Here is a 14,767-nt window from a genome sequence, read left to right on the forward strand (position 1 = left end):
TCTCTTACGATTGTAAGGATGATATACAAGTAGAAAACCCGAACTCTTAATTTTCTGGATGGTTAAGAAAGGAATTTTACGAATTAATAATTTTGGACATTTGAGCAATTTCACGTGTATTTTACGGTATGAAAATTTCTTAATTACATCTTTGCGGCATATAAAGCATTCGAAATATTGCAAATGTGTATTTTTACGTATCGCTTGCAAAACCACGGTAAAAATAAGGTACGCCAATAGGCGGGTGCGACAGACACTCTTTGCGCTCTGTGTAGCGCTCTTGATGTTCATCTTTAACACGACAGAACGTTTGTGTAAATCTAATGAAGCATTCAAGTGGTAATCATATTTACAGCCGGGTGCCAATCGGTGCATTTTTTTTTTATCTGCAATGCTGTTTTGAATTTTTCATGGTTCGACGTCCTATACATGTACTACAATCAAATCTGGAATTTGACAGACAACGGACACTTGTTTCAGCTTAATTATTCAAAATTTCTATTACAAAACAAAAAGAATTGTACCAAGCCCTAAATGCACATCAAACAAAATTTGTGTGCAAAAATGATAAAATTTGATACTGCAAGTTTAAGTCGGCTCGTTTATTTACACACATCTTTTATACACCACAAGTGTTTGATCTGTGTTCAATTGTGCATCATTGTTGAATATCTCGCAAACACGCCCACTGGATACAAATAACAGGTAACAATCATAAACGTGGAACTTACTAACAGCTAAAAAGCACAGTAAAGAAATATCTGGGGAACATGTCACTTTGAAATAATTTTTTTTTGTTCATTTCAATTTTTAAATGATTTAAAAAAAAATCCGTTAAAAATTGATTCAACCATAAAAAGTGTCCTTACGGACAATTATTATAACGATATGGAATTTTAAACTTGTTTCTTTATTTCATAAAATAAACGGGAAATACTATAAAAAAAATCAAACAGTGTTTTATTTTTCTAGCATTCTATGAATACCTATAAAGTAAATGAATTGCAATCTATATAGAATTTTGGTTCACTCTCCTTTAAAAAAAACCACGCACAAAACAGTGATAACGCATTCTTAAGAAACACATTTTCGAATCATTTATACAATACAAAACTATGTACAAGCTTATTATTACTAGTCACCAGGTGGGTCACCATAGAAACAAGAAATATAGATACCTAATTACTGTATCCTGGTATCCAAAAATATTCTTGAGGACTGAATTAAGTTTAATAATTACATGAATTACAAGCACACAAATTTAATTACTGGTAATAACTGGTTTTAACAATAATTTCAGAGAGAATTTGCCATTTTGTCTCTGGTTTCTATTTGCGAGTCTGGTGCATTTTATTTTCTCCAATTCACTGAGACAGAAGAGAGAGAAGCAATTTGCAGTACGTCAGCCAAAGTGCAAATTTGTGTAGAGGTAGTCAATTCCTTCTCTCCACCAACTCTGACAAAGTACAGGTGGTCGATTCGACTAGTCAGACATCACAATCCATCAACTCAGCACCATAACCAAGGCGATTGTAATAAACAAGCCCCAGTACTCACTCCATCACACCGGAATTATCTGTGGCCTGAGAGAGCAATATCATGTCCGACATCCTGATAACCCCCTACAATATCTAATGCTTCTGATATAGTGCACAGAATCTGTGAGCTCTAGGAATTTTTGTTACAGATCCGAGCGAGTCGAGGTGGATGGGAGTCCAAGCTCTCTGATCAAAATGTACAGAATCGAAACCAGAACAAAAATGGCTGTCCCCAGTAGTATCCATAGTAACTCGTCTCCATGGTAATCCACCTTGCTCATGGTCAATCCAACTCGTCCGGTCTCACTGGTCTTTTTAGCGGAATCATGCTCTTTTTGTCTTTATCTCGGGAAAGGGCTTTTCTCATGTCTAAAGTATAAAAAAAGAAAAATACGATTTTGGACTTAAAGTTGAATATATGAATGTAATTTTTGGCATTTTACATTAATTATGATAAAACAGTTTCAAGAACAATGGCGTATAAATAGTTTTACCATTTCTATCACATGAGTCACATTGACATCAAAACTGACTTGCTTGAATTTACTAAAAATAAGTTAATCAGGGGTGCACATGCATAAATGCTTTCTAAAACCTTCTGCCAAAAAGCTAGTGTCTTCCTTTAATCAATAGACGATAGATTTTATGGGAAGTGGTTTTGGAATTTCATTAAAAAAATTATTAAATGATGGTTATGATAAAACTTCTTCAGATGACAGAGATAGAAAAGCTGGAAATAAGCTAATCATACATAAATCCTAAAAAACATAGTGACAAAAAAAGTCACTAAGTTGGTAATAAGTAGATTAAAGTTAGAGGATCTGTCTGAAATCTAGGGCTGTATCAAAATATGAAGTTCCCTTATTTCTCCCACTGAGAATTGTGAACCTCCAAGCTCTACCAGAAAACCCACCACCAGGCCAGACATGTCATAAAACAATTGGCAGCATATACAGAACTGTCTCAACTCAGGTGAACTTTGGCTTCCTAGTACTTTTATGAGATAGTTAGCTAAATCTGCAGAGCCCAGAAGCAGTGGATTATGGGATGGAAAAGCCTGTGTGTTCTTCCCATCTGTCATTAAATGCCTGCTGCATTGTCTTGTGTAAGGTATTCAGAAGCTTTAAATCTGAGTCAGATGATTTATCGTGAAATGAAAAATGCCATATGATTTTTTTTTTAATCCCGATGTTGAGAGTATTTTCAGGTGTTTGAACCTTACATTTATTTTGATAGTGCACAGACGGTATACTCATCTAAAAATCATATCTTGAAAATATTGGAGTGAAAAAAATCCCCATCTAACTGCCAAATTTTGACTGATCTAGACAAATTACTTCTCAGAGGAAAGTATCATCTATTTTTCAAATGGATATTTTTGTCGAGTGTGGGTAAAAATTGATTTATTTCAAAATTGCAAGATAATCGTCGAACCAGGTGTGGTTAAATGAACAAATTATACAACCCGTGAAAATCAGCTCGAAATCACAAAATCTAAGTCCCATCTTATCTACAGAGCTTATCCCATCCATTCATAAAAATTCAAAATCATCAATCGCCTCATGTAATCATTCTTGGTGCTAGAAAAAATTCTCAGTATACTTCAAACAAACCTGAAAACCCGATAAAATATTTGAACCCGAGTGCATTGTATTTACATGAACCTAAGCAGATGACCCTGACAAGGTAACTCAAGGGGTGTGCAAATTTATTCACAGCAAGCCAGTCTTAATTGTGAAATTCCCGAGGGCAAGAAGATGAACTGGTTTTCAAATTGTAAAAATATGGTTATTATATTTTTGTACCTAATTATAAAACTCAAGTAAAGGAATTTCAGAGTTCTTGGTTTTGTTCCTGTGATTCAGAAAAGGTCTGGAGTAAAATAATGTTCAATATGAACTTGTTTCCATACTGTGAAAAAATATACACTTCATACAATAGTACTAGACAAAATTTTTTATTAAGAATTTCAAAATTTGATTTTGGAAAAGGTGTGGATAATTCATGGGTCATTTATTTGTAGTGTCAAACTATCAAATGTTGGTTAGATAGGTATAAGTATAATGAATTAAATTGCAAAAAACATGTTCTGATTTTACATTACAATCCATACTGTGAAAAAATATACACTTCATACAATAGTACTTGACAAAATTTTTTAGTAAGAATTTCAAAATTTGATTTTGGAAAAGGTGTGGATAATTCATGGGTCATTTATTTGTAGTGTCAAACTATCAAATGTTGGTTAGATAGGTAAGTATAATGAATTAAATTGCAAAAAACGTGTTCTGATTTTACATTACAATCACTGTGTTAAATAATGCAAACTGAAATACAGCTGCAATCGTTTATTGTTGCATCATAAAGATAATGTGAAATATACCACATGCAAAGGAAATGAAATTTGGCACTTTCAGAAACATTTTATTATTCAATTTATCTCGCATTTTAAATAATTCTGCTCTTTGAATTTTTAACCTTTGAAATTGACTAACTTCAATGGTAATGTAATAATTTCTTTTCAAAGGCAACCTTTGTTTAATATATGAGAGCTGATTAGCTTGTGAAATGTTAAGTAAACACTGAAAATGGTTATTTAATAAGATGTATTAGCAATCTTTTTGACAGAGCTGCATCTTGCTTGAATATTGCAAGAAATCTTATACTAAGAGAGATCTGTTCATCAATTTTAACAGTGCGAGAAAAATTGCCCTATTTATGACAATGAATCAGACTTTTATGCCAAATTTGTTTCTATATCTACCTGTAAAGTGATGTCTAAAATTGTTAAATTAATTAAGCAATACGAATGTACATTTCAAAAGAGCCTATGCTTTAATTAATCACAGAAGTCAATCAAATTCAATAAGCCTAAAGTGAATTGATGCACATTTCAGAAGTTTTCTTCTCAGAAGTTTTCTAACTTTTCAAACCATGCAAAGAATTTTGATGCATAGGATAAAAAACACGAGGCTTATTGCATAACAACTTATGGTGGAAACCTATAAGTTCTTTTTCCATTCTCTTTACATATCGAAGAAGATAAATTTCAATAGGCATTTTTGACATCCATTAATTAAAAATTGTGTAAATGCACTGACTTCTGTAAAGTGTCAAGAAATGAACCAAATTTGGCTGTGTGGTCCATTTAGCGTTTGTGGTGGAAAGGCATGATCTGCTAAATCAAGTACATGTACTGTAACAGTATATACTCGCCTATTAGTAGTGTTCATCTATAAGTCAGTTGCCTTTTTTAGATTTATTTTGAAGGCTTTGTCGCTGACCCGCTTGTAAGTCGGATAACTTTTTCAGAATAACCAGTCTACAGATTCTCAATCAAATTAACACATTTTATCACAATAGCTAAATTCTAGATAAAAATATTGTTGTTTACTAAGTGTGTTCAAGTACATGTTCAAACATACGACAATAACAAAGAATTGTGCTCACTCATTCAATTATATGCTAGTTGTTAAAAAAATCAATTTTACATATGTATATATATCGTACATGCTTATCATAGTACGTGAAACAAGGGAAGTTGGGGTCCAGACCCCCTTCCCCCCTGGAAAATTTGAACAACCTTAGAGTTGTGACACACCCTTAGGTCATATGCAACCTTTGTGCCAAATATTCGCTTCTATTTTTTTCCTGGTATCAAAAAAGGTTTGGACCTGAAAAATTGAAAATGCCATGTTGTAGAGGATGATGATGTTCCTTGGCCTTGATCAAATATGACCTCAGTTCAAGGTCATGACACTCTCAGGTCATATGCCACCTTTTGTACCAAACAACAGCTTCTGATATATTTTCTTTTAAAAGTTATAGACAGGAAACAAAACTAATATAAATAGGTAGAAATCAGACAGAGAAAATATACCCCTCCTTCCACTGAAAAGCTTTGGTTTTTTTAAACAATAAATGATCCTAGATTTTTAAAATTAAAAAAATTCCCCAAGATGAAAAAAAATCTAACAAAAGAATCTGGTTAAAGGAACCAGGGTGGAATCAGAAGGAGTGTCTGGACCCCAACCCCCTCTAGATCCAAGCATGTAATGACTATGGCAATAAGTATCTGAGCTTTTATTTTCTTAAGAGCTGGTAAAGGGAAAATTCATAGACTTTCAGGAATTTTTGAATTTTGTTTTCAAAGACTTCAATCAACTATAGTAAAATTCAAAACTGCTAACCATGGAGAGTAATGATGATCAGCAGAAGAGGTTAATTTTCTGGGTTTTTTTTCTTTAATTGAGGTGAAAAAGAGCATATTGATAACAGATAATTTCTGAGCCCAAGCAGCCATCATCATCAATCTGTCCACAACATCTACAATTAGTGCAACCATTGGTCTTTCTAATGAATTGATGGTGTGGGAGTTGGTGTCTGAACATTTCAGTGAGTTAGTTTCTCTGCCTTCTCCATTCTGTCTACCTCTTGTCAGAACACCTTTAACACTTCCATTGTTTATGTGACATTGATGAAAAAGGAACGAACAGGAAGCCGATTTGCTGCATCACACACTGCCACAAAATTCATACATGCAATTACATTTGACAAAGACACTTGGGCATGTGCTATTCTTGTTCTCTATTTTGTAAGGAAAAAAATCTGTTGTCATTTTTATGCTTACAACACTGATGGCAACATGATGTTTTAATGACTTGAAATCTTTTACGACCTTTCTTCTCAAATGAAATTTCCTCTCGCTTCACGTGCAGAAACCTTTATCATATTTCAATACAGGGATGACAAAACCAATTAAAATTGAATTTAATATTTTCTTATGAATTTGATAAAGTACATAGGTTGTAATATGATCACTGCAAAATTTGGCATCTCTCATGATGTTGAAATATGTCTATATGTAATCCCAACTTGGAGTGGAAGTTGATATATCACATATCACTCATGTAAATGCCACAATTACACAAACCCAGGACTACCAGTTTTGTTTATTTGTACGACATCAAAGCTCATCTCCACATAAATCATAGGTGAAGTTATATATACATAACCCGACACTGCATTGATAAAATCAGACACCTTTCTAGTTAACCAAAGCCACTCTGTGGTCTGAACATCATTTATATAACATATCAACTGCACAGCATGCAGGAGACAAAGAAAAGATTAATGTAAACCCACAGAGTTTTCAGAAACAAAAAATAAACATGTGTCAAAACAGAGAGGTACATGTTCCATGTGATCAATAAGAAAACAAAATGGCCCCTCAGCTTTTTACATCTGAGAAAGATGGATAGATGGATGGATGGAAGGAGGTTTGAAGAGAAGTAACAAAGAATAGTTGGAGAGAGGAAAATATTTATGGTGCTTCCATCTGCTCCCTCTTGATACTCACACCTTCTCCACATTCTTACAGTACTTCCGAGCTTCATGAGAATCCTTTAATTTCTAGTGGTTTCAATTTAGCCTCTTATGACTCTTAACATACTGTGGATTCTTCACACTTCATACTCAACTGTCAAAAAATACAACTTTTCACATACTCCCCCCCCCCCCCCCACCCATGTATTTTACTCAATATTTGATATTTTATTTAAAAAAAAATTGGAATATTTGTCCTGAGGGCATGCTATATATTTTTTTATTTCTAAATTCTGTAATGGTTGTTCTACTCACATCCCCCCTTTCCAAAAAAAGCTATGCCAGAGAATTTCCAAACATCTTGGAATCGAAATTAAGGTAATGCAGATTGGTATAGACAATTATTAAGCGCTCTAAATGATTCTGAAGTCAAGATAAAATAAACAAAAGAACACCAGAAGACAATCTTTTCTCACTGATTGGTAATTATCTCCACCAGAACTATGAATTTATGCTACAAGATCAAGTGTTATTATAGCTTCTCATCAACCAAGAGTTTTTGATTAAAAGCAACTGCGTATCTTATATATCTTACAAGTTGTTTTTTTTACCTGTTTAAACTCCAAATAAACAAGTTTGTCCATCCATTAGAGGGTGATAGTGTGTGTTTAACAGGTTCATTTAATGAAAAATAAACAAATTCACTGTAAAGTGTTTTTCAGCTGTTGAATTCAGCATTTTCTTCTTTTCAAATTGGCCCAGTTTTCAGACTTTGCCAGTTTAGTAATAGTTGTACACTGTTAGCAGCTCAGGGCAAGATTTGATCTATTACACTTTGGTCGATTTCTAAATAAAAAAGCAGCTGAACTGACAATATGTTTGGTTTTTCTATAATTATCTTAAACGACTTGCAAACTCCAGGAAATTGTGTTTTGTGATATGTCTAACAACAACCATTACAACATAGAAATCGAGTGAAACCCTTGTCAAGGTGCAAATCTCTTCTCTTTCCTTAATAAACCTGAAGAGCCAATGATATTCATTCCTACAAATTTATCTCTTGGAAAGCTTAACTTCTTAAAGGAACAGCTGACTATTTCAGCAATTTCTCCTGACAATGGTTCTGTGGAGAAAAAACCAAACCCTGCAGATTCCAGAACAATTGAATACCTGAAGAAATTTGAAAAATGCATCAACTTTGATCATTGCTCCCTACAATATTTTTTTTAATTGAAGAATAAATATTCTCTGCATTGGCAATTATTCTGACAATTTCACATTCCTATTATAATAACTATCGAAATAAACTTGTTTATCATTTGTTGCCAGTTTTAATCATCTGCAGTTCTTGATGCAAATAGATGGAAGCAAAGTAAAATATAAATAGCAATAAGTTTGAAACATTAGACATTTCCTAAATGTCATTAGAGGATTTGAGATTTCACTTTCAAAAATAATGATTGTGATTTAGGCTTTCAAATACAATAATGGTGATTTAGGATTCAGTTTCAATCATAATACACAAAAATATTAAACAGTTTTTAATTTTCTGTTTACAGCTTCAATATAGCATAATGCTCAGAGCTAATATTGGTCAAGTCGAATAATTTGATTTCCTGCATAGCAAGATCCTATTCTCTCAATGATGAAGCCTCGTCAATTCTGAAACACTCAACTTATGGTAACTTTATCATGACATATCTACCATATGATATTTACATCCACAAATATTTTCTCCTTTATCATTTTACTCCTCATTCAATAAACAAACTGTTAAGTCTAGTAATTGAAGCAAATTTGCCAATTTGTCGATAAATACATGCATTTTTTTGTTTACAACTTTTCAAAACTACCTATACACAAATGGGATCAGAATAATTTTTACTGCATATTTTTTTAATGCTTATTTAAATACCATTAAAAATTGTTTACAATTATTGGAGGATGGGTTATAAGTATAGTTTTTTTAAGGTTTACTGTTACTACTTTTACAATTTTCTTGAGTGGTTGATAACCTTACAAATATAACATGCAATTCACAAAATGATGACTGCAAAATATTTGAAGAACATGTGTTAAACTTCAAAACTTGACAACAAGATATGATAATATATTATTCCAATACTATTACTCACTGTATACTACATGTAATCATAGAAATATTCAAAGAAAAATATATACCCTGGTAACAGGCTTGGGGCGAATTACATTGTAAAGTAATGCATTACCATTACTTCATGAATTAGGGCATTAAATTACCATTACCATTACTTAATTTTCTTGAAGTAATGCATTACATTACCATTACATGGGTAAAGTAATGCATTACCATTACCATTACTTTGTAAAAAGTCAATAAGTTTTAAAAAAGTAATTTAAAAGCTAAATAAGAGTTTTTGTAAATGTTTCATAAATAAAACATACTTAAGCATATTTACAGGTTCATGTTCACTATCAGGTTCAAATTTAATGACTTATACAAGATTGCTGTTACACTTTATGATCATCAAAGTTTCACAGGTTTCACCTTTTAACTGCATCCAGTCGGGTGTGAAAATCTAAGATATATAAGTGTTCAGGTAATAATAGAAAAAATACATGAATCTTGTATTTTCTATCAGTCCAAACTATTGTACTTAATACATGTATACAACAGAGAGAGAGAGAGAATGAGAATAAAATTATTTTCAAATGGGTTATAATACTGGAAGTAATTTTTAAGCTTCAAGAGATCATGGTTGGACACTGCATTCTTTTTAGTGCATTCATTTTTGCTTTTAAGGGTGTATGTCTGTGCTCCATTCTAATGGAACACAGCCAATAGAAGGGTGGTGATTGGGGTGTTTAGCACCTCTTAAAACAATAGATTGTTTTGATACTTAGATTATCCTGGGGGCACTGTGTGTTGTTGACACATTCTTCACAGTAAAGAATTCATTGAATGTTCAACTAATTGGAGTACATTTTCAAATGATTTGAAATTCTTAATATCTCGATTCTTAAAATGTTATGAAATTGTGTTGATATAGCCAGTTATAATGACAATTTAAGAATGGATTTTTAATTTTTTTTAACATGCTTAATCTTACAACTAAAATATTTTTGTCTCCAGAATTCATTTTCTTCTTTAAAACAATTTTTTAATCAAATACAATTTCAGTTATTCAATTCATGACGATTTTACAAATGAACATGCATAGAAAAGCATAGTAATGCAAAGTAATGCCATGTAATGCCAGCATTACACTAGATTTTTGGAAGTAATGCATTACATTACCATTACTTGTAATGCTAAAATAGTGGCATTACACATTACTAGCATTACTTTGAAAATATGTAATGCATTGCAATGCATTACCATTACATTTAGCATTACCCCAAGCCTGCCTGGTAAATATAAATGATTAAATGCTATCTTTGCTAGTTCCTACCCATAGATGAGATAGAAGGACTGGGATCATAATGACTTTTGCAGAATTATACTGGATACATGCATAAAACAACAACAAAGGCATTTCATGTTCATGACTGCACTTTCAGTACTTTGATTCTCATCATAAAGTCACCAGCACTTTCTTTAGGTACAAAAAGTTTGGCTGTACATGTATGATTATCCCATTACAATCAGCTCTTTGCATGTGTAACATTATCTTTATCATTATCAAGGAAAAGAAAAAAACCTCTTGATGTTCTTTAAAGCCTAAAAAAACAAAGGCATCAGTGATGGCCATAGAAAATGGATTAAGGCATTCTCTGTAAGCATTATGTAACTTTTGATATTCTGCAGCAGTCATGGCAGGGCGTGGTTTAATTTCTGTCTGGCAGAAACTAAGGAGATCAAAACCGAAAGAACATAACAACATCAGGAATACACTTCAATGTATATTCTTCTTGATAATCTACAATGACGAATTTTTTATGTACATAGTTTAAAAAAAAATTTTGTCTGACAGTTATTTTGTCTGTACTTTGTGATCTTTCAAATCATGTCTCCACGATGAAGTTTATCTATCTTCCTTCAGTCTGACATCTTTTTCACAATGATTTTTTATTTCAAATATGATCAGAAAATATAAACATTTTACGAAAAAAAAATACTGGTATTTTATGTTAATGCATGCATAGTTCTTATTTTTCATTTGGTCTATTTCTGAAACGATTTGATGATTTGATGAAGCAATTTGATGATGCCCTATTCCCTGTGCTCGAAAAAAGACCAATTTACACACAAAAGAAAAAGTAATACTAGTAAGAAACAGAAGAAAGACTCCATTGCTTTTGATTAAGAAGCAGCAAGCAGGGTTAGGGAGTACTTTCCCCTTAATGATGGAGACAGGGTGTTGTAGATCAAATTACAGAGACAGCTGTCTATGACGATAAGATGGTACCTCAGACCTGCTACACAACCACATGTAACATTAAAACTGAAACTGTTACTACCTTTCTTGTTACTGATTAACAAAGCATTTAGTCGAGCACTATGTAAATACATGTACCAATAAAGTACTGATTTAAGAACTATGTAAATACATGTACATGTACTAATGAAGTACTGATTTTATTTTCAGGCTAGTAAAAATACTGTAAAAGATTAATATCTCTGTCCAAACTCATTGCTTATATTGTGAAGAAGTGATAATATAATCTATATGCATGTATTGGTAGATGTTTCAAGCCTGTTCAATACTTTCAGGATAAAATACATGTACCAAACTTCAGTACACCCTATAACACAGTTTCAGTACAGACTCGGTCTTATGACGTCAATGGCAGTCTACGGGAAGGAAAACTCAGCAGAAAGAAATGATAACATATGCGAGTTAAAAGATTAATTAAAGAGTCTTTTACTCTGCTAAAATTCCACGAGAACAAAGAACTCCAGGGGAGAATGTTTTGTCCAATTAGGCAAATTGCCTTCCTGATTTTTATAATTACACCTAGTGATCAAGGTATAATGAAATTCAATTTTGTATTTTGTACCACTTTCTTACATTATAGTGATCTTTACATGTTTGATAGATTAAGAGCTATCCTAAATACGCTGATAGCAAACTTCCACTATAATATGAGAGCATCAAAAAATTCTCCTTTCATTTTGCAACTTCTCAAGCAAGTAATTCACTGCGAAGTCTAAACATGCATAAATTAAAATTCAAGCAGTTTTTCAAAAATTGAAATTGACAGTGATAAACTAGGTAACATATGCTCTGGAAAGAAACTAAATTATCAAGACATTTAACTCCTAGCACATCAATAGTGTTTGACATTCCCTGATTTAGATATGGCAAATAACAAATGGCATTTTATTGCCAAGTTTTTTTTTATTGGTTTAGATATCATGCATTTTAGAGTTGCTCCCTTCAAACTACTTGATTTTTTACACTTTCTTATAATTGGAACAACAGGTATACATAACAACCAGACATTTTCTACTGAGAAGGCAGACCTTTTCAGCCAGACCAAAAGAACACTGACTTCAACATTTTTTTAGAATAACAGCACTACACATTTTATAACTTTACAATGCATATTTTTTTTATCTAATTAACTGCAATTTAGACATCAATGTAAATGAATATCTTTCATTTCAACTATCAAATGATTTTCAAATAACTTTTGATCATTGCTACAAAAAAAGATAACCCCACTCTGCCAAAAATACTGTGTATTAGTCGGCTGTTAAATTTTACCTTCAACTAACTTCACCAATTATCTGTGCAACAATTTTATCTTATCCTTCAAGTTTGAATCAAAGAGACCACAACAGTAAATAAACAAAATGATCAGTGCTCTTGAAATGACACAGAGGATTATCAGATGAAAAAGAAAGATAACTCCTATTTATCCATAAGAACAGAGGAGTGCAATGGTTACTTCCCCTTACCATAAGCATCTTCATCCACATCTCCAGAGTAATATTCCAGCACAGTCCTGTAGACCTCGTAGCCAAGTTTCCTGTACATATTCACAGCTACTTTGTTTGAAACTCTCACAAATAGGTCCACAAAAAAGCATTTCTTCCTGAAAAGCAAAGTGAATAAGAAGGGTAATTTTATTGAATTTGCTTTCACATGAATTATTAAGTCATAATGTAAAAAAATTGATCTCCAAATCTGCACATTCACATCTGGTTATTAGTAATTTAATCAAATTGACCTAAAGAACATCACATGTAGATAAGAATATTAATGGATTCAAATTGTGAAATACATGTAAATCTATGATAGTTTATAATGATGTGGAATCATTCAGATGAGTGGAAGCTACTTTTCATGGATATTCAAGTTCATAAAGATTTGTTGGCATGACATTTTGTGGAATTTCTTCAGAATCTATGTATGAGGAATAAAGACTGTTTTAACAATTTGTATAGGATGTTGATTTGTAGTTGAATATTACCCTAAAATTGAGTCCTTAGAAATTCTTATGATTCCACATATCTAACATATCTAATAAGGTTACAGTTAAATAAATGAAACGATAAATGATAATTATGATATTTGATTTGTCAGAAGGAAGGATGATAGTTTCGGTTCCCACAATTCACTCATCAAGTTATAAAACATATATACCCAGTATATATTTGTTTGTATTAGAAGAAAAGTAGTATAAAAAAATCTGTCATAAGAAAACATACTGTTCTGAAATTTGTTCAAGGTTATTCATCAGTTTCCCTGCTAATCCCAGACGCCGGAACTCTGGAGCCACTGTCAGTGCAGTTACGTGACCATGCCATTTTTCTCCACCTCCTTCTGCTTTTCCCATGACTGAAATTTCAGCAAAAAAAGATTTCTTGCTTTATAGAGAACACACTTCAATTTATTGTGAAAACAATGCATGACTACAATTGCTGTTAACGATACCATTGAGAATCAGTACACAGCTTTGGTTTACTTACTGTATCCCATGATCCTCCCTCCAGCGGATTCGCATGTCTGGAAGTATTCAGGCCAACGTGCCAAATACTGCATGTAAAATGGGAGGCCATACTACCATAGTTAAGAGGTTTTATGTGGTTCAATCATATATTTAAACATGTATCATGGAAACAGTAACCTTGGATAGATTATAATGTATTACATACACCAAGTAAATTACATGCTGTTTACTAAATTGATCAATGTACACTGTGGTGGACAACTGACCAAACCTTGTGATATCAATACATGTATTACATTACATTTCATATTATGACCTGACTTAACCACAAAACCTCTATTTAAAATTATTATAAATTTGGCTCCATGATTTCTAGTTGTAAATTATCTATTGATTCAATGCACTTTTTACGACATTAACATTTTCAGAAACCACTAAAAGGATACCGTTTCTGTCAGAGGATCTAAATTCCTGGAAGTGAAAGAAAATGAATATCATTATTGTGAATTAATGTGATTGTGTTGAAATTCGTATTTATTGAGAGATAATAATGCAATCAAAGGGTAAATTTTCAAAACTTTCAGTCCATATTGGTGAAGTCAATTTATTGAAATATTCTCGAAATTGACACAAAATAATAACAATCAATCAATCAATCATTCAAGGGAATGCATGTGCTGTACATTTGTTGTTTTCATTGACGATTTAACAATTCAATACAACAGCAATTGTGTTCTGCAGTGAAGGAGATATAGATACAGTTTGGTACAACAACTTCAGATACATACACATTGTTAAATCTGAACAAATCTTCGCAAACAAAAGGCCGGATCGTGGTCATGTTTTCTTCATAAATCTTCCTCACCTCTGTTTAAGTTTGGTATGCCGTTCCCGATCTTAATACTTAAGTTAACTCAAATATGAATTTGATTACTATTTTGTTTATTTATAGGAGAGGAAATCTCAATAAATAATCAAAAAATAGATTTGGCTTCCATAAATGTAAAAAGTGTTAATATGGATTC

The 14,767-nt window shown here is 32.3% G+C and overlaps 1 protein-coding gene across 1 annotated transcript; it reads right to left on the reverse strand.

Annotated features, from left to right (window-relative positions):
* Positions 1-943: 943 nt before the first annotated feature.
* LOC128177677 (N-alpha-acetyltransferase 20-like) lies at positions 944-14,653 on the reverse strand. Its single transcript, XM_052844501.1, has 6 exons — positions 14,531-14,653; positions 14,189-14,213; positions 13,762-13,852; positions 13,501-13,630; positions 12,748-12,884; positions 944-1,907 (listed from the first exon to the last, which is right to left on the reverse strand). The coding sequence occupies exons 1-6, from the start codon at positions 14,581-14,583 to the stop codon at positions 1,822-1,824; spliced, it is 522 nt and encodes a 173-aa protein (XP_052700461.1). The 5' UTR covers positions 14,584-14,653; the 3' UTR covers positions 944-1,821.
* Positions 14,654-14,767: the final 114 nt, after the last annotated feature.

Source organism: Crassostrea angulata, chromosome 3 (genome assembly GCF_025612915.1).
Source record: "Crassostrea angulata isolate pt1a10 chromosome 3, ASM2561291v2, whole genome shotgun sequence".
Taxonomy (NCBI): Eukaryota; Metazoa; Mollusca; class Bivalvia; order Ostreida; family Ostreidae; genus Magallana; species Magallana angulata.

Bases quoted from the DNA above. Each gene is read 5' to 3' on its own strand.
- LOC128177677 (XM_052844501.1), bottom strand. From the start codon at position 14,583: ATGACCACGATCCGGCCTTTTGTTTGCGAAGATTTGTTCAGATTTAAC. The intron at 14,214-14,530 runs GTATGTATCTGA...TTTCACTTCCAG, and splicing joins TTGTTCAGATTTAACAATGT to GAATTTAGATCCTCTGACAG. The intron at 12,885-13,500 runs GTATGTTTTCTT...TTTGCTTTTCAG, and splicing joins CTTGAACAAATTTCAGAACA to GAAGAAATGCTTTTTTGTGG.